General features: G+C 38.8%; 2 protein-coding genes and 1 long non-coding RNA gene across 4 annotated transcripts in view; 1 reads left to right on the forward strand and 2 right to left on the reverse strand.

Annotated features, from left to right (window-relative positions):
• LOC146497430 (collagen alpha-1(XI) chain-like) overlaps positions 1–5,810 on the reverse strand; it is an 82,169-nt gene extending 76,359 nt beyond the window's left edge. The window contains exon 1 of one of the 2 annotated variants that reach the window (XM_085140327.1): positions 5,212–5,810. In XM_085140327.1, the coding sequence (XP_084996453.1) occupies positions 5,212–5,326 (115 nt within the window). In that variant the 5' untranslated portion in view covers positions 5,327–5,810. The remainder of the gene's footprint in view (positions 1–5,211) is intronic. The other variant, XM_085140326.1, reaches the window with a different exon arrangement.
• A 2,555-nt stretch (positions 5,811–8,365) lies between these two features.
• Positions 8,366–10,316, reverse strand: LOC146497432 (uncharacterized). Its single transcript, XR_014870481.1, has 2 exons — positions 10,239–10,316; positions 8,366–9,959 (listed from the first exon to the last, which is right to left on the reverse strand). It is a non-coding gene; the product is annotated as an uncharacterized LOC146497432 (long non-coding RNA).
• Positions 8,625–10,959, forward strand: LOC146497433 (E3 SUMO-protein ligase ZBED1-like). The gene is made up of 2 exons (XM_085139297.1): positions 8,625–9,691; positions 9,855–10,959. The coding sequence occupies exons 1-2, from the start codon at positions 8,625–8,627 to the stop codon at positions 10,525–10,527; spliced, it is 1,740 nt and encodes a 579-aa protein (XP_084995423.1). The 3' UTR covers positions 10,528–10,959.
• The last annotated feature ends 10,188 nt before the right edge of the window (positions 10,960–21,147 follow it).

A 21,147-nucleotide genomic window follows, 5' to 3' on the forward strand; every position in this document is an offset into this window, starting at 1 on the left:
GGCACATCATTAGTTACACTGTAATTACAGGGGATTTGGGTAGCCTAATAGTCTATCTTTAAGGTTTGTGTAGAAACGGAAGGGTTGACGTCCAGAAGAACGTAATGTGTGGATTAATGCATATCTGCCCGAGGCTGCATTTGCTGAAAAATATACAGTAAGAATAAGTCAGCATTCAAAGATAATTATGAGTTCTGTCTTGCATGGGAAAGTAAATGGAAAAAATGTGTAGGCCTATCAGCAATCACCAATGCAGTCTATTCATTTTACAGACATTCAATACTGCAACATTACTTTCTGACTGTATTAAAACAACGATATGTGTTTTTAAGGCTGGCTTACATAGTGTATTTTAGACTGACACACAAAACTTAAGATGTATCTACAAAAAGCTAATATTACCCTTACCATCACACCCTGACTTCATCAATCTTGTGTTAGTAATGGGCAGCTCAAATTTCAAATGCAGGTGTCAACCAGTTACACAGAAGCTATTTGAAGGTAATATTAGCTAACATAAATATGAGCCACCACAGGCTACTGGTAATACCATACCAGCAACAACAAAACCCCGAAAGTAGTGGAACAGCTTTAATGTTTCAGTCCTAAATATGTTGTTTTCTTTCAAAAGTTACATAGCCTGGCTTTATATAAGAAGTCAGTAATAAAGCTATGATTGATTTTTTTAACATATGTTTGTTAGCGCCACGTTTGAAGTTTTAGTTGCTAATAGCATGCAAGCATTTCACAAAAATTTAAATATCAAACACTTCCCATAATTTAGCTTTTTTAATGACACACACCAAATGTTATATAATCTCTGCATAGTAAATGTTAGTTTACTGAGACAAATGAAAACTTGAGCGCTACAAGTGTTCTGCAGTATTGGCGAGAAACATGTTTTTAACCAAATCTTAATGAAACATTAAAAGTGGATATTTAATTTTCAAAGGGGACTATCGTGCTTTTGCTTATTTTCTGTCTTGTATGTGTTGTTATAGTGGGTGTTAAAATGAGGTATTTGCAAGTAATCCCTATGAGCCAAAAGCACAACCTTCCAGGAGCTCCATTTCATACGGTTCTCTTTCTACTCTGGGCAGATTTGCCTAATATGGTCATTTCAGGTGCACAGTTTTTTGCTGTAAGCACAGATGCCCCAAACCTCTGCTGAAAACACCTTGGAAGGGCCAACCAATCAGAAGAAGAAGAGCTGGTCTAAGGAAGTATAAGGGAGCTCAAACAGAGTGTTTCAGATACTGAATAAACTAAGCAAATTGTGAATCATGCAATGATAGTTGGTAGACTCTATGAATAAAAGCGCATAGGTTGAAATAAGCAAAATAGGTCTCCTTTAAACTTAGGTTCAGCACAGTTGAATCGCCATTACAAACCAAGTATATACTTTCCTTTAACAGCTACAGAAACCACAGAAATAAAAACCAGGACAACTGTGTCCAGATATCACACAACACATTTGTCTTTTGAATGAGTCAAGGAGCCGGATGTGTCCTCTTCAAAGGCCCAGTAATGATAAACAATGTCTGAATGGTCAGCTTAAAATCTCACAGGGACCAGAAGGACTTTAAAGAAAGGGAGATTATAGGCTTAAAGGGAACTCTCCCTTGCCAGGAAAAAACCTAGATTAATGTGTTTGATACTGGCAAGAAAACTTTGTGGGAAAATTATTAAAGGGGATCAGACAAAAGCCTTTCCTGAAGTTTACATTGCCGAATGTCTCCTCATTGAATTTACACTACTCAGCTAAACTCTATGACATGGGAGGGAAATTTGGTTAAAACATATGAAGTAAAGATCAAAATAGCACATACATCATATTTCAATAACTTTAATGTAAAGTTTCATAAAAACAACCATTTGTTTTTTGGGTTTTTTTGTTTTTTAGGCAAATCAGAGCCTAATTTGTATTGGCCTTTCACCATACCTTTAGATTGTGGCTTTTCTCGAAACATAAAAACATAATGCTGAAGGAATTATTATATAAATATTCAGCTGTACATTTTCCATTTTTTTTTTAGTCATGTGGCACAAAAAGACAGGAAGTGCTGATGTAGCAGCTCCTGTTCACTTTTAGGAACCAAGAAAAGGTCTAATGGGTGGTGCTATAAGTCGACATGCTGAAACCATTATGGCTTTTTATACTGGCACCACTCCCTGTAGCCCCCACCCCACCCCACCCCCCCTAACTAAAACATACACGAGACTAAAGTGAGAAGGCCCCATCCCTGTAGCTACTTCTCCCGTGACCAGAAAAATAACAACTTGAGTGGAGAATCAACCCGCTCATGCTCAGGGGTCGGGTCTGAAATTTTAGGTCACGCGAAGCTTTCCAGATCTGCTCCTCGAGGCATTTATGCTGATATTGCTCCCGATAATCTGGTGCCATAGTGCACAATTCTTGAATTTCATTTGTTGAGCATGTGTTAGGCAAGCTGCTCTACTAAAAATCTATTTTTTAAGGCTTTTTTTTTTTTTTTTTTGCTGACACTGCACAAAAAGCAGTTTAACAGACGGAGTGACTTCTGACTCAAACACAGACATACTTTAAAAAAAAAAAAAAAAAAGAGGAACTGACTGCCAGGTTTTAAACCTCACAAAAAATGCCTCATAAAAAGCAATACAGTCTGTGGCTCTTCTGAGTATTGTCCCAAGTACAGAGCTACTGGTTCTTGAAAAAAGTCAAGCTTGGACTAAAGGTCTCTTTGTGAGTTTCAGAATGCCTTTCTGCATTACTGCATACCTCAAGGCCTCATATATTCCAGATGTGCTGAATTGGCCAGGAACCCCCCACAGACCCACCCACCAGCATCCCATCACCCCCCTGTCCTCCCCCAAACTTTTCAGCTCCTTTCCTTCCACAACCATTCTTTCACAGAAGCCCTGAAAAACGGGCAATATCCCAAAACCCTTAAAGATCCCAAATGAGTGGGCACAGCTTCATCCTACCAAGGAGGTCGAGCCAACATAGTGTATACTGAAAAAAGTTTCCCATCTTTCCACCCTAAAAAGAAATAAACCATATTCTAATGATAAGGATGTAAAACCACAAGAGAGAGAAGACGGTTCTCTCGTGCTAAAGGTACCAACGCAGTTTCAGACTCTCCACAGTCTAGTCTGAGGGGTAATTTGTCGGTCTCTGTTTTTAATGACAGATCTTCTTATTTGCTGTCTGGGACCTGTGATATACTATCTGCCATGTTAACGATCTACTAACATAACAAACTTTGGTGATTCTTCCTCAGGCATTGAAGCGTGCAGTAACATGAAAAACCTCTGTTACATTCACTAAAGCATTTTAACCAGCAGACTCTAACACTATGAAATACATTTTTTTTTTGGCAAAATGTCCAACTCTCCTCATCCCAACACTTCTCAGAGCAATACATTTTGATGTTTAAGTTTAGACTTGTGATTAACTTAATCTGTGACATTTTGACTTAATGTTTTTTGTGGCTCTGTGGTCATGCAGCGGCATCTTGGGATGACTTGTCGGTCTTTTTCGTGTCACTGCCATCTACTGAGAGTTGGCAGCATAGGCAGCAATTAGTGTACACTGGAAACCCTGTAAATGTTTGCTAGCACATCATGCAATTATGGTGAGTTTAAATATCTGTCAGAATGAAGGAAGATGGGCAGTGCGAAAGCTGTGCCACTTAGATATTTGCTTTCATAATCTTTTCGTTTTGCTTCTCTGCAGTTTTCAATCTGCTGAATCACTTTGTTGTGTATCACAGTACACAAAAAACAATGATGAATGATGATGGATTTAGACAGTGGTGGGCTTGTCCAGTTAGCATAAATTAGCCAAAATTACGTGTTACAATATATCATCTTCTGATTAGCATTTTTATATAGCCACTTAAGACACATTTTTATTTTCTGTCGCCATCTGAAAGGATCAATAATCACATATCTGGTATCAAAATAATACAAGTGTTTAAATAAGTCTACCCAAACAGATGCATAGTTCTGAAACACACACAAATTTATCTTGGCAAAAGCCACAGTTCACTATGAATACCTATGTGATTTCATTTGATCTTCAATTTCATCGTTTTTATGACCCACATATGTATTTTCAAAACAAAGAAAAATACTCCTTTCTTTTTTCCACCTCCCTCCCCTCCCTCTTCTTTTTCCCCCTCCTTGGACTAGGAGCCCAGATAATGTGGAAAGATGGTGATCCTTCAGGCCAAAATATGAGTCTCCCTCCCAGATTTCCACAGTCTCGTGCCCAGTTATTATATAAACTTACAAAACCCATCACAAAACCTATATGTTTAAAATTATACTGTGCTACTGTAAACTCAGTTGACAGCTGTCAGACTGTGAAATAAACATGGTAGGCTACAGCTTATCAATCAAAAGAACCAAAGTTTTCCGCCACATTTAAAACATTTTGTGGATTTGATTAAAGCGTTGGACTCTTGCTTACATATTTATGCTGTAAAAACTTAAAGCATTATCCGTGGGCTCCTGGTCATTACTACCTAAAGTAGAGCGTAAAATTTCTGCGTAAAACCTGCAGTTTATTTTGTCTGAAGAAGGATTTAAGAGCCCTCTCTGACCACACCTGGATGGCACCCATCACTCACTCACACACTCAGAGGAAAGGGACACCTTCGCCTATTTGTGCCAAGAATCCACTCTATAGCACTTGCGCTCTTGAATGATATATAGCTTCGTTGATGACTTTAAAGTCGTTTCACTAAAACTATATAACTCTCTATATGTAGCTTTAGATAATTATACAAAGTTCAGACACATGTGACCGGGAAGACCACCTTAAAGATTCGGAAATCTTGAATATATTGGAAAGTCACATGATACCGCTTCATTTTGGTGTCAGCATTTATGAAAAGAAGAATCTTTGGAATTCTTATGATACTTCTGATAAATGTATTTACGTTTTTTAAATAATATCTTTGACAAAAACAAACAAATAACAAAGCAGGCAACGAGATGGAAAATGTTTACTTGGCAACTAAAAATGTATATAAACTGAGTTAAGGTGAGTTTAAGTGATGGCGCCCGGGACACCGGGCATTAATTGAAATGAAAGCTGAGACCGTTTGTAGCTACCGACTAAGCCTACTGGCATCTGGGCTGCCTGCCAGCATGAGGCGCTTTCAAACTGTCAGGGATGCCCTAGACCCGGCACAGTGACTGAGGTGTATAGGAACAGCATCTTACCTGCTCTAACATTGGCAGCCTGGAGAATTAAAATAACTGTGACCGTAACGATTAGCGTTGAATCCCATAGCCACCTTTTCGTTTTCCACCTGGTGGTCCATCTTTGCATCTCCATGGTGAGCGCCCCCAGCTATACGGAAAACGGGCGACTTTCTTTACAATTTGATCCCGTCGACAGTCCACAAAAATGTGCTTATACTACAGCGCCATGTGGGAAAGTACAAGGATGCTTCTTACAGCCAGACTGGGCCCTTCAGATTCGATTCCCCTTTAGCCCAGCTCTCGCACTGGTGGCAAAGGGCTTTCATGAAAAAAGCGCAAGCCACTCCGTTCCCTGAGAGTTGTGCACCGTGAGGAGGCTGGACTAACGCCGCAACACTGAACCTGAACCGGCTCTGAGATACTGACACTGGAAAATCCTTCCTTCATCAAATCACCAGTTGGGAAAGTTGTCTCGGGGCCCGCCCCTTGTGCTTTAGATGAGGTCTAAACAGCAGCACGTAGAGCATCACTACATCCCAGTGCAAACTAATTATAGGAGACAGTACATGCCCTAGAGATACTACAGCCCGACAGTCTTAGTAGCATCCATCCTTAAACACTGTACTTTATGGAGTTATGGAAAAAAAGAAGAAAACAAAAACGGCAAATAAGGAGAATTCCCTCATTTCCTAAATTTTAACCTGAAAGAAAAGAGTTTATATTAATGATAGAGGAGTAGGAGATACAGAAGTGGAGGCACTAAATGCAAATGAAGCTGTGGGGTGGAGCTGTTATTTTAGACGTTTCCTGAAAGCAAAAGAATGTGAAAAGAGTATGAATAGCTCCAGCATGGGCCAATGGTTAATATAAAAGCTTCAGTGGCCAAAATGGAATAATTTTCCAGACTCCAGGAGTTTCCTCGGGAGCACTTAGATTTTCTTTCGGGTTTTTTTTTCCTGCTGCCTGATAATTAATGGCAAACGATGACTGGAACAAGGAATCGGAGCACAGGTGGAAACTCTAGTTCCCCTCCTGATTTGTTTTTTCTTGTGTGCCAGACAGATTTAACAGTACAATGGAAACCATTCTTGAAGAAACCACATTTTAAAACATTTGTCAGCACAAATATTTACTTATCACAATGTAGGAAGTAGAGCTATTGGCTGAGAATGTTCAGTGTTCTGGGAAGAGATGACTTTGCACAGGATTTGCAGTTGTGACCAAAGTCAGTTAATGTATTTCTGGAATTAGGATTAAAACCTCTCAGCCTGGGGCTCGGTCACTCAGGCACAGCTGGCTGCCGGCGGAGCTCACGGGCGCGTCACTTCAACCCCCCCGGCTTCTGCTCCGCAGCTGCTGAGTGACCCCTCATCTGGGACTCTCCTCAGCTCTTTCTGGGACAGTGGCGCGGCTGCCCCTCTGTTGGTCTTCCTTGGTCTCTTGTGTTCTGGGGGCCTCTGGATGTCTGGAGTTTTGATCTCCTCCATACCTGCTTCATGCCCTGGAGGACGGGGCAGTGACGCCCCACACCCTCCAGCAGATCATTACATGAAGGAACCTTTTAAAAAACAAGCGCGTCCATGCTCACAGGTGTACACACGGGTGATCACACACACAAACTACACCCTTTTTGGCTCCTACCTCAAAGCACACTGTGTGCTGTCGATCTTACGTGCTGCACAATAATGTTTAATATTTAGTATTTACTGTCATATTCCCATATATCATTGTGATGTTGTTTGTTCTATTACTCTCGTTTTCTTCTGCTTGTTTTCTTTTTCTTTCTCAACAGGTGATCCAGGTGATCGATATATGTATTTTTTTTCTTTTTTTTTTCTGCTTATTCTGTTGGTTTTTGTTTTTTGCCCTTCTCCCCCATCCCTCTTCTCAGCTGTTTTCTTTCCCTCTTTCTTTCTCCCTTTTCTTTCCCCCAGTCAAGTCTGTCCCGTATTCAGCAAGTGAAAATAAAATAAACAATAAAAGGTGAATCAAATGGACCATTACGGCAAGGCTGGGATGGTCAGTTTGGTAAAGTAAATCCGTTGGGCATCTTTCTTCGCCTTTAGACAATAATTCTGATGGCAAAGGAGCCAAACGGGACAGGCAAAAAAAAGAAAAAGGATTAAAACTGCAGAAAGCAGTTGCAGCACAACTAAAATTCCTTTCAAAATGAGGTCACATACCATTTTTGCATGTTCGTGTTTTTGCTTGTTTTTTAACCTCTAGGTTAACCTCTCTGCTCATATATTTGATCTTTCCTTTCCTCTCAGGTGGGAGTGGGCAGGCTCCACCCTGGATTATGCCTGCTGTTGGATCCACCTGTTTTTCTGCTCTTTAGCTGATGCACCTGTTTTTCATCTAATCATAACTCAACAGCACTTAAAGACCATCTCAAACAACTATTCTCTGCCAGTTTGTTGTCTATGGTTGCACTAATCAGGCTCTCTAATGTGTTTGTCTGTGTTATTTTGCAAGCTGCCTGTGCCAGCAGGCAGCTGGCACAGGCATCATCTCTTTCGGTTTCAAGTAGTTTCATCCTATCAGCCAAAGAGCTTTCCCTCTGGATCAGACTCATCTGCCTTTTTTGTTCTTGCAAAAAAGGAATTGTGGGTTACTCACATACCTGTCCACTCTACACTGACCCCTGTCTTCTGGATCCTAAAAAAGTATTAATCTATCCATACATGGAATGGCCTTCTGGATCCTGTGTTTGAATGTGCTTTGCATTTAAGATGTTCCCTAAGCCAACACTACCACCATTGTAGTTTTTGTTTTTTTTAAAAAAAAAGGCACAATTAAAAACTGGGAAGGTTAGTAACATCATTCCAGTTCTTTCTCACGTTCCCAGGAATTACTGTGCCAAATTCCATGGCAATCCTTCAATTACCAAAACAATAAACTGGGATAAAAAATATCAAATCCATGGAGGTACCTAAAGGTTCATTTAAATTTGCATGCCTGCCTAGTTGATGCTGAAATATTTTATGAAAAAAGAAAAAAGCCTTGCTGACTTCTCTGAAAGTCAAAAAATCAACAGTGTCATTAAGCTCCGGGAAATATATATAGTAAGCAGGTAAAAAAGAAACCCCAAAAAACCTTGCTTCAGTGTCCATATATGTATGTATGTATATATATATATATATATATATATACATATATATATATATATATATATATATATATATATATTAGTGCTGTCAAAATTATCGCGTTAATTGTTAAGATCAACGCGAAATGTTTAACGCGTTAAAAAAATTTAACGCTGATTTTTTTTTAATTAATTTCCTGTAATCTAAGACCTTTAAACTCATGAGCACCTCTGGAGGAGGGGGCAACAGTGTGCTATGCTGGCGTTTGGCCTGACAGAAATGATTAGAAGAAGAAGTGACACCATGCTACTATCTAGCTAACACTAGCTAACACACGCAAGCATGGATGAGGGCGGACTTTTGGGTGGAAAGTTTCTCTTTAAGAAGTTGCCTGATGGCTTGTTGGACAAAACGAGAGTAAGATGCACAATTTGCAAAGCTGAATTCAAGTACCACAGAAGCAGTTCATCACTGGCGTATCACCTGAGAGCAAAACACCCAACTGAATCCACCTCTACGGGACCTCGCCAGTCTACGCTTCAGGAGTATGGTGTTCGTGGACGAATAACAAAAAATGTGAGAGAAAAATTAACCAATTCCTTGGTTGTTTGGATAGCTAAAAACTGCCGACCAGTTAGCATAGAAGATGATGGACTGAGAGAAGTCATTCGCGCTGCATCAGGACATGAGTGTTACAATCTGCCCTCGAGAGGAACCATTGTGTCGAGACTGCACACTTTGTATGGGGACCAGAGGGCTCAGCAGTGTAGCAAGCTTGTGCAAGTAAGGAACGTCGCTCTCACCGGAGACCACTGGACTTCGGTGAACAACGATAATTACTTCGGGGTCATGGCACATTTTATTGATAACGACTGGACTATGCAATCGTTTGCACTAACAGTGAGTAAAACTGAAGAGAGACACTATGCTGAGGCGTGTGCTGACCATTTTCTGAATGTTGCAAACGAATGGAAAATCAAGGACAAGGTAACCACGCTTGGCACCGACAGTGCTCGTAACATGGTTGCAGCCGCCAGACTACTTCCATTTGAACACATGCCCTGCATGGCCCACATTCTGCAAAGAACGGTCACAGTTTCTCTTAATGACAGCGCATTTGAAAGGGCTCTGGCCAAATGTCGCAAGATTGTTGGACATTTTAAGCATAGTCCAGCAAACGCTCAGGAATTAAAGGCACAGCAAGCTGCACGTGGACATCAAACAGAACCGCTTGTTCAGGACGTTCCAACAAGATGGAACTCCACCCTAGAGATGATCAAGCGGATCCAGAGAAACAAATCTGGGCTGACCACCATCCTGACTCAACAAAACAGCAAGGTGACCATGTTGACTGACCAGGAGCTTGACAGACTGCAAAAGCTGGAGGAACTACTGGAACCTTGCAGGTAAATAATTTTGTTTCTCATGATTGTGTGTCTATCTTTGCGTTCTAGCTTTGTTTTCAAGTATGTTCTCCACCTCCACCTCTCTGTGTATTTTCATATGTGGTATTTATGTTTGTCTCTGTGTGATTAATAGAAAAATACAGACTTGATCTTTCTATTGCACATTTGTTACCGAACTGCTGGGGAGAGAGCGGTATGTCTCCTGTTCCATGGTGTTGCCAGCCTTGTGTCATTTGTTCAGGATTATGGAGCCCTCAGATGATGACCCTGTCTATGTTTTGAGGTTTAAGAAGGTTTTTACCACAGACCTAGCTCAGCGGAGGGACAGCAGCAATCTCACATGGCTGAAGATCGCTACTGCCCTTGATCCCAGGTTTAAAGACCTTAAATGCCTTTCCAAAGATGAAAGAAGAGAGGTGTGGGCATCAGTACATGACCTTCTGATGTCAGAGACAGATGCACACCAACCATCTGCTCAGACAACAGAGGAACCCTCACCAAAGAAGAGCAAGATGTCCATCTGCTTGCTGGGTTCTCCTGATTCAGATACAGAGGAAGATGCTATAGACCGCTGTCTGAATCTGTACAAAGCAGAGCCCAAAATTGACATAGGAGAGTGTCCACTACAGTGGTGGTTAAAGAGAGAAGGAGCACATGCCAGGCTGGCACCTATTGCACGCAAGTACCTGTCAACCCCTGCAACCACAGTGCCTTGTGAGAGATTATTCTCACTCTCAGGTCACATCATTCAAATGTTCATCAGACAATGTCATTTGTCATCAGACAATGTAAACAAAATAGTCTGCCTCAGTAACTGGCTGAGTGCAAAGAAGGACTAAGCCAGATCGCTCCTTTGAAGTGAAAAATGTTCAACATTCTGGGTTTTCAGCCGTGTCTTTTTGTGTTTTAAATACTGAGTTTTGTGCACCCTTTATTGTTATGATATTCACTTTAACCTGTAGGCCTGGGTTCGGTCACTGTTGATGGCCTTAAAGGTTTTTTGTAAGTTTTCACTGTGTTAAAGATTGATGAAAACTATTAAAATTCTCTTTGAATTTCAGCATACATTCTTTGTGTTTATTCTGCATTTACTTCATTGTGTTGCATAAATGTCTGTTACAATCTTAAAATATAAAGAATAAAAAAATTTAATTGGAGCCAGGCTATTAATCAAGTAATTGCGATTAATCGCAATTAATAACAGAAAATTGTGAGATTAGTTAGTTAATTTTTTTTAATCTATTGACAGCACTAATATATATATATATATATATATATGAACCTAACTGTGTTTTAATATAACCCAGCTTGATAGCCTTGTGACCTTGTGCTTGCTCAGCAGTGGAAAACCTATTTGAAAGCAGCCTGCTAGGCTATGCATATTTGTTTCAGGCAGATGGCTAGCCCTTTTTTTCCTCTTGCTTTTTTCTTTCAACTTGTTTGGTGGAGAATGTTATAACCTCTTGTTCACGTTGCTTCCTGGGACTCTAGCCCAAAATGTTTGGTTTCATTCGTGTAGCCCTCCACTGGAACTGAAAACATGTACAACCAAAACTAATGTCTTCAGCTTCGCTTTTCAAACAGACTGGCTCGGCCAGCCGACAAAATGTACTGAGAGACGTCCAGTTGCTCCTTATATGTTCTAGTTTCTGGGGCAGTCTACAATTTTCAGACAGGCCGAGCCTTAGAGCTGCCTCTTTGTAGCTGGAACCATATTATTACAACTGATGCATTTGCTACCAGTGTGTACCAAGATGACATTGTATAATTATTCTATAATAAGTCTCTACTCTATGCATGGTTCAGCCCAACGCAGCTATAAAAACAAAAATGTCTTGAAAATGTTCCCCTGTGGCTTTGTTTTTCTATCAAAAGCAGCTTTTAATCAGAGTACTTTCAAGTTTCAAACTCAAATTATTCTTTCTGCTTTCCAGAAACAGATAGGATTGTAAAGACAACGCTCTGAGTAGATATTCAGCCAGTGAGTTCTAGTCTAAGAATCAAAGCTATTTCAAATACACAGTGTGTTCATTTTAGATGTTTTTGAAGAAATGTACATTTCAGTGACTGCAAAATACACTGCAAAAAAATAAATAAATAAATAACATCACTTTTATTAGAGATGCTTGGAATATTAGAGACACAGATCAAACCATCTCTGTAATGTTGGAAAAATCGGTGAACCAACACTGGCAGTGAGCATTGGAGGGAAATCTCTAACATGCACTAAAGATGGAAAATGTTATTTCCACATAACTGGTTTGAAGACCACAAAAACAGTCATATGAGATGCGCTTTTTAAATGATGCAAAATGGGGTGGTACCAGTTATGGTAACACAAAGTTTGTCAACACCTTCACTAATAAAGTATAAAACTTTAGACCCACACACTGAAGGATCAGGACACGTGATTTGCAAAGGCTCCTGCACTGCTGGAAAATAGCTCCTTTTTCATGGGCTCTCAGCCTGAAGAAAATACCCAGACTGATGAAACCAAGGCGTGGGCCAAAGTTCTCTCCATGACACACTGCAATAAAATGACCTTTAGCAGTTTGATATGGCATACATTTTCTCCAAATTCAACTCAAACATTTCTACATTCCACATGCTGCTCTATGTGCATCGCAGTGTGTGCTGACATGCCATTGTGATTTTATGTATAATTTTAGCCTAAATCAGAGCACTTTATTTTTATTGTTACCTCTACAGAATCACATTAAGTTGCATGTCAAATACAGTAGATTATTAGATGTAATTTCACAATTTTGTTAACTAATCACAAAAATATTTGCAGCTACTAGGTTGATGGAACTTACAAGGTAATTTGGGTCAATAAAAAATTAGATAAGATGTAAGACATCATATAGAGCCTATAAGTTACTGGAACCATTGTAAAGCTACAGGTAGATTTAATAGAAGATATATAACTGAAATTTTACCAAACCATGGCTGTGAAAGGAATTTAGTTTGTAGCACAGCAAATTCACACATTGCAGTTTTTTATAGTTTTCTCTGGAACTGTTTTCTTATGACAGCTCTCTGTGGTCTAGTCTGTAACTTCTAGCCAAAGTGGCCAAGGAATCCTTCTCACAAATAACCCCCATGACCTACTTTTTTCTTATTGTTCATTTCATTATAAACATACAGATATCTAATGACAAAGCAATTTAAATAAGGCCTAACATACTTTCATACAGTCAAATTTCACTTTGGAGGCATGAAACATCTTGTGCTGTCCTGGAAATGTCTGATTGAAAAATGCATCTACATTTTCTAATTAAATCTCTTCTTATTTTCTTCTGCAGTCAGCAACCCTGGTTCATGAAGAACTTCAGTGAGTACCCAGAGTTACTTCACCTGGAGTGACAAGGAGGCTTTAAATCACAGTTCCCTTCATAAGTATGCCATAACCTGCAATAAGAACGAAGCTATCTTAGATTTTCTCTACCAGACTAAGTCGATGTAACGTCAAGCCTCTCATTGCTACAAATTATCCAGCTAGAAAGCCCTCTTTGGCTGGATGGGGGTGGGGAGGGATGCATGCTAGACGCTGAAAACCACATAACCACTCAGTGGAATGTATGTTTGTCTGAGCATGTTTGTTATAATTTCATGTGGCATTCAGATGGCTTCACCTAGTGGGAGATTGTCAAGTTGTGGGAAGGTGTACTTTCAGTTTCCAATGTTGTAAAGTTACCTATTTTAAACTGCAAAGTCATTACAGGCTAATAGTGTCTCTTACTGCAAACCTTTTAAAAAGGAGATCAGCAATACTGATCATAACATCTGTACAAATCGAAAATAATATTTTAAAAGTCTACTGCAGAAACGCTGAGGTTGCAATTTTATGTTGTAGTTGCATGGTAATAATGTACAGCAGTACTGTGAGAAGAAACATGATGCTTAAAAATAAATCTTCAGATTTCTGGATGATTACCACACAGAAGAACGGCTAAAATAACAGTTTCTCTGATAGCAAAGAGGAATTCTCTGTGGGACACCAGAGTCATTTACATATTTGCTTTCATGTGTGTAAGTGCATTTTTGTACCAATCTAGTGAATGTCGGAAATTTTACTACATAAGACAATGCTGGTTGTGTTATGCAAAAAATGTAATCACCCACCAGGCACCACAAACAGAATGTGCAAAATATCAGTCATAGTTGCTGAGATGGTAAAACGGACCCTTTTGCAGCTCATATTAAATGTGCATCATAATCTACTGTATAAAGGGAAAAACCATGATAAAAGGGTTGCACTCTAGACTTATCCAGTTATTGCAGAAGTCAACCTACAAGTTTACTCGATATTTACAGAGGCCATCCTATTTTCATGTTTCTTGTCAACTAAATGTGATGAATGCTTTTGCTGCTTTCAGCAGTCAACAGAGTGTTATGGCTAGTTAAGTGGAGAGGTCTGCAATAATCTAAACATGCCTGAAGTGGCTCGCATTTCACGAGTAAAAGTCTCCTGGAGGCCTTTCTCTGGCTGACAGCAGTAAAAAGTGATAGAGGAGAGGAACTGGCTGACACTGAATGTAGAGGCTGATAATCGTAGCTTGGCAATGAAAAAAAAAAACCCTACTGTACTGCTAAGTCATGTCTTTTTATTATACTTCAAAGGAAAGAAAATAAAAATATGAACGCTTAGTTTATTTAGCAACAACTGACTTTTGGCTTTTTAAACTTCTAAGCCATTACAACCAATAACACACTCAAAAATAACTGAAACGATACTGCAAAAGATGAGAAAAGACAAGAGAAATAAAGTAAAAGAAACAAGAAGAGCCAAAAATAATGACAATGCTGGGAACTTGGCACATGTGCATACATGGCTTGTGCAACGAAGACGCTTGAAATCATGAATCTCTTTGGATTTAGAGCACTTAGAGTCGCTGTTTTCATAGGCCCTGAATGTTTCTCATTACTTTTGTTTGTTGTGGTCAAACATAAATCTCCGAGTCATCTTTGATCCTTTGCTTAAAACTTTTATTTACAGAATTCAGTTTCACTCTGACATTTCTACAATAGCAGCTCTTTTGATTGAGACTATTCTCATAAACAGTCTGCAATTGTAGATCAGTCGTTAGAGAGGGATGGGGTCTGGGAATACACTATAAATCTTTCAAAGCATATAACAGCAGATGAGCAACATTCAGCATTCTTTAAAGTTATTCTAGTAAGTATTTGGTACATTTATAAAAAAAAAAACAGCGTCAATTGTTAATATTAAACATCACAGTTATTCCTACACCTAGAAAGATAAAGATTGGTCCAACCCTGAAAATATAAGTGGCCAATTCCAAACAGAAATATCAATTCTTTTCTGTTATGCACTTGACCCTCCCCTTCAAAAACAACAAAAACAAAACAAAACAGCATGATAGCCCAAAGCAAGTGTTAGAGGTCTACTCTATCTATTGTTTGGCTGAAGGCTGCTCTTATACTACTTAATGCTGGAGTTAGAGTTTGTTTCTCACAGATTAGGGACTAAGCTTGCCTGCTGGCTTTTTATTGCAGCAGGTATATCCCCTCTGACATCTTAATGAGTGAGTACATACGTAGGTTTCCAGTCATAAAATCAGACGCTAGGGAAACTCTTTTTCCAACCAGCCATCAACTTTTTAAGATAAAACTTGCACTCAAATACATATAGGCATTTACTGAACCCAGCTGTGTGCTGAACTGCATCTTGATGATTCATTTTAACTTGGTTTTTAGCATTCGCAGGTTTCTGGATGCATGCTCATAAGTTCTTAGAAAAGAATTTGACATTACAGGACTCAACGCTGGGAATGAAACCAGTAACAACTGGGGTTCCAGCTGTGTTCTCAAATAAAGCTGAACACTTTCCCTGGCTTCGTATGTTTTTTCTTATGACTGAATAATTTTTATTGTCTATTTAAATAAGAAGAAAGCACAGAAATAAGTTATAGAGCTTTGTCTGCTAAATCAACAGCATTTAAACTGTCTCAAAATATGGTCTATTTATCAAACAACTTCAGGATTTGATCAAGGTTTCAGGTGCTTAGATTATTCACTAAATGGAGAGTAACATAAAAGGAAATACAATAAACTTGTAATTGAGTGACTCTTAAGGAGCTTTGTGTTGTAATTACGTATTTGCAGCTCCGGCTGGCATTCTCACTAGTCTCTTTAATTTTCTTTTATGCAACTTTAAACACTGCCTAATTATTATTGTCATGACTAATAAATGTAATTGTCACATGCTGTTTTATTTATTTTTACATGTAAGTCATGTTGATATCTTTGCCAGTACACATTTGAGCATCCAAAATACAAGTACATGTGAAAAAGAAATTGAATATGAATAAAAAAGTACAAAAAAATGTGGATTACAGCAGAAGTCAAGACTTGAATCTGACCTCTAAACGAGCAATTTAAGTATCAAGAATTTAAATCGGGATTTTGGCTTCCAAGTTGCACACACTGGACTGCATTTCTTTCTGCTTAGTCACATTTTGAAGGGTTGTCCAACTATAATTGTGTTAGGAAAATGTTGCAAATTAAGGATTAAATTGCTGAAATAATGCTCCCATTTTTTTGCGGGGTTCTTTTACTAATCGTACTGTTTCTGGAATCAGTTGAGTGGTGTTCTTTTATTCTTGGCCTTTTTGATGAAAAAAAACCCTTGTCATACACATAGATAGCTAAAATGCTGCACCATCAAACCAAAAAGATTCTAATTTGAAACAGTGAATGTGGCCAAGATACAATGTCACTGTAACTCAAAGCAAGAAGTGCTAAAGTGCAAACCACACTGGCCTAAGCCCTCGCCTTCACCAGTGTATACTTCCACTGAGGGCCGAAGAGACAACTGTGGTTACAATTATGGAAAAACAAATGAAGTAGATTATAGAGTAGAGCACTCATATCATCCACAATGCTGAAAATATGAATGGGCCATTTGTTTCCACTGACTACATCTTCCACTGATGGCACTATAGCAATACATGGCTGGAGGAAAATGCCATAAAATTTGGTCGATGAGTAATTTTGGAAGATAGCCTTCATCAAAGTCATCCATCTTTACAGCAATATTTTTTTTTATTAATATATTTCCTCCATCCTGATTGTTAATTATATTTAGAGAGACAGTTATAGTGGAAAAGGTAAAAGCAGTAGCGGCAGTAGCTTTCTACTTTCCACGGTCACCTCCCACAGTGTATTCATTGGGTGATTTCCAGCATAGTGGTTTTGGGTTAAAGAACTTGCCAGCTGGATGTAGCTCTGTTTCCACAGTGTCTGTGATCTGCTGAATATTGTGTGTCCATCCACAAGCTTCTTTAACAAGCCAATCAAAATTCTGTATTCTTAAAAACTGGAGTGGAAGAGTGGGGAGCAGAGGAACCATACGAGTTTTCCATCAGTTTATTAAAAGTTTCGTTTTTATTTCACTAGAGCATAACTCCATATTGCTGATACAGTATTTATTTTATACATATAATTTAAACAAAATTGCAGTCAAAAAAATAACTGAACTTAAGTAATTAACATTTACCCGTTTATTGCTAAATGTTTCCAATAAGGGGATGTTGCCAATATATGAGTAAATGCTGGCATCACTTTTACAAGTAAAGCAGTGAACTAGTTAACAAACACGTAGACCCAGCATTCATTTGGATTATGTTTTGGACATAATGTCTAAGCCTTAACCTCTTTTAGTGTTTAAATGTAGTTTTTCTTTGTTGTAATGTTGGCTATTTATGTTCTAAGTTTCTTTAAAACACACAAAGTAGAGGCTGATTGGCTCAAAGAATACAAGCAAGAAGACCATTGGACTAGAGTAATGATGTCAGCATGAAGACTGACAGCATGGGAAGATGGTTTCATGCACCCTAACACCCAGGAAAGCAGGCAGGTGAGTATTTATACATCTTGCTTCTTGAACTTGTGCATTAGCTTCATTTCTCATCATTCAGAAATTGAACAACTGTCATTTCAAATTTTTTACAAAGCAGCTCAAATAAAACTATACTGTTCTACAGTTTGGTATTGTCATGTGTGGACTGGACAAAATGGAACTAAACTCAAATTCACAACTGAAGGAAGGCATAAAAAACTAGAAGGTAAATACAAAACTAAAGAATAACAGGACATAATACAAACTGAATAACTGCATAATAACACAGATACCTTTTTATTGCACTGTGTCTGCACTGCCTTGTGTCTGCATTGTTCTGTTGCTGTTGTTGTTCTTGCACTTTATGTAGTCCTGTGTTGATTGTCTGTTATATGTAGCATCATGGTCTTGGAGGAACGCTGTCTTGCTTCACTGTGTAGTGTACCACTGCACATGGTTGAAATAACAATAAAGCCACTTGACTTAACTCGACTTGGCTTTAGACAGGAGACTATCAAAATAAAACAGGAAGTAACACGCACACACACTGAGTGACTGAGACGAGACTAGGAACATACTAGACATGAAAGGTAACTAACATAAGAACCAGAAATAACAAACTCAGATGCACTAGAGAAAACAAAACCTGAAACTAATTAATGCAAAACTTGAATATAAGTATTTTATAAGTTTATGAAAATGAGTAAAGAGTACAGAGCAATCTCAAACCATGATGGTGGATGTACAGTACAGACAGCTACTCTAATACAGAAACTCTTAAAACCGCATGGTTCTGTATACGTACGCTCTAAACCAGTTCTAATTTAACTACTAAATACTTTAGTAACTTTGTCTACCTCCTGTTTAGTGCTTGGAAATTAGCTAGTGGAAATACCAGAACGAGCACAAAAATGCTAAAATGTCCCAGAGCTAAGGAAAACTGCAGGTTTTAGACATAATTCTCACTGGATTTGTTGCTACCACTAACCGCTGTCATGTACAGTACTCAGTTATATGCAAAAACTCTGTTTGACTTTAAGCCACTTCAAATAAGATTTTTCATGTTTTTATTCAACACATCAACAACATCTGGCTGTCTAAGAATGCCAACTCATTGGTTTAAGAGCAGAAGGCTGCTGGGTGGACATACAATGACATAAAAGACCAGTATGAAGATGTTTGAGTGATGCTGATCCAGCGCTTTTCCAGAGGAGGCACTTATACTTTGAGCAGAAGGGACAGAACAGCTGGGTGTTTGTTTGATTATTCTTATGCTATATCTGATGTATCTTTCTGTGCAGAGGGTGGGTGAGATGGGAGCATTCATGCTTCTGTATATTTTTTGATATACGCCTGAACGTGCTTGCTTGCTCCCTGTGCATCCAAGTCAATCTGATAAGAAAAGCAACATGTCTGGAATCATTTAACCAGAGCGAGAACTCACTCCCACATGTGGAATCACTCCTCCCAACAGGACTGTCATTGTTTCCAAAGCCTTCTTCCACTATGATTCAGGTAGCATTTTTTCACTGTTTTCATACTTCCTATCAGTTATGCAGGCCACAAAAATGCAAGGATGGGATCCACGTTGAAGATATAACTATTGTGATGACCCAGTTTGGTGAAACTGAGAAAGAAAAACATAATCCAAAGTTTTGTAGGTTAATAGAAACTTTGATGACATGACAGTTTAATAAGCAGATCAAATTTAAGCAACAGCTCTGCAACTGATCAACACACCAATGAATGTTGGCATTTTCTGAATTATTAGATCACTTTTCATTTTGTTACTCATAAAAAACATCCCATGACAGAACCTCTGAACACCTTATCAACCAATGATAGATTTCCTTTTAGGATCTTTTTTTGTTTAGTTCAATATTTTAATCCTAAAAAGTTTTGCAATAATGTGTGAATTTGTCTAGCCTCCTCTCACTCTGGTTCACTGGGAACTGCCAATAACTATCAGCAGAAATGATCCATGTTGGTAGGATCATGTCATAGTTAGTGTATTTCTCTTATTCATAAAAAGACTAATACCATGTTCAATATTCCAATATCAGGACTACTTTCAATCTATCTTCAGACAGTCAAAGCTCAGTAACATGCATGTGCGTACAAAGGAATCCTCTGCTTTTATATATAGGACATATCGAAGAAATAATGTTCTGTTTTTCAGCAAGGAAAACATACTTGGTTCATCTTATTCTTTTGGCTGGTCCCTTTAATGGGTTGCCACAACAAATCATCAGCCTCTATCAGCCTCACCCTACACCCAGCAGCTTCCCTGTCACCCCAGCCCCCTGCACGTTCCCTTTCACTACATCCATGAATCATCTCTGTGATCGTATACATTTCCTCCTGCCTGGCAGCTGCATATTCAACATCCTTTGTCCAGTGTATCCACTATCCCTACTCTGCACATGTTCAAACTATCTCAGCCTTGGCTCTTCAACATTGTCTCCAAAACGCCAACCTGAGCTGTCCTTCTGATGTACTCATTTCTAATCCTGTCCATTCTGGCTATTCCAAGTTAAAAAAAAAAAAAACCTTAACATCTTCAGCTCTGCCACCTCCACTTCTGCCTCCGATATTTTTTCAGCATCACTATCTCCAAACCACACATCATATTCGATATTACTACAATCTTATAAACCTTCTATTTTGACTCTTGTTCCTATCCTTCTGTCACAAATCACCCCTGACACTCATCTCCACCCACTCTACCCTGACTACACTCTCTTTTTCATCTCTTTTGTGCATCTGTAGTGCTCTTTCTCCCAATGAAATCATACTGCTGCTCATTGATTATCACCTCTTTTCCTAATATAGTTTCAACAGCTATTTTCCATATCTTTGTGGTATGGCTCATCAACTTTATCTCCCAGTAGTTACTTCAACTCTGCACATCACCCTTGTTCCTAAAAATCGGTACCACTACACTTCTTCATTCTTCATGCCTCCTCTCACTCTCCAAGACTGTATTAAGCAATACCTTTAAAACATCCACTGCCCTCTTATAGACATTCTCCACAGGTCATCTGGACAGTTCCCTTCTTCCTCTTATTAGTTATCTGCACTTCCTGACTCACTAACTGTCATCTCTCTCATTTTCTATATTTATTAGCTCCTCAATGTACTCTTTCCACCTTCTCAACGCACTTTCTTCACTCATTAGCACATTTCCATCTCAATTCTTAATCACTCTAACTTGCTGCACAAAAGTTCAAGCTCAATCTCTCTCCCTAGCCAATAGATACAAGTTTTTAACGTCCAGCCTCACATACGACTCACTATAAGCCTTTGTCTCTGACACCTCTCTCTTTGCCATATGCATAGCCTCCCAATACTCCTATCTACATTACTTATCTTTCTGCCTATGTTTCCCTCACCACTTAAATATATTACTTACTCTAAAGAAGCTTTGACAAACAAAATCTAAATTCTAAACTTATTCAGTGTCTGATCTAATCGAGGATGATATTACACTAGACTTGCCCTCTATGAACCCCATGGATCTCTGTTCAGTAACATCATATTATATTATTAAGGTTTGTGAAAGATATGGCTTTAACTTAAAACCACCTCCACTTAA

This window comes from Neolamprologus multifasciatus, chromosome 18 (genome assembly GCF_963576455.1).
Source record: "Neolamprologus multifasciatus chromosome 18, fNeoMul1.2, whole genome shotgun sequence".
Classification (NCBI taxonomy): domain Eukaryota; kingdom Metazoa; phylum Chordata; class Actinopteri; order Cichliformes; family Cichlidae; genus Neolamprologus; species Neolamprologus multifasciatus.

Coding starts and splice junctions, on each gene's coding strand:
- LOC146497433 (XM_085139297.1), top strand. CDS start 8,625: ATGGATGAGGGCGGACTTTTGGGTGGAAAGTTTCTCTTTAAGAAGTTG. Junction 9,692..9,854: donor CTACTGGAACCTTGCAGGTA/AATAATTTTGTT, acceptor CTATTGCACATT/TGTTACCGAACTGCTGGGGA.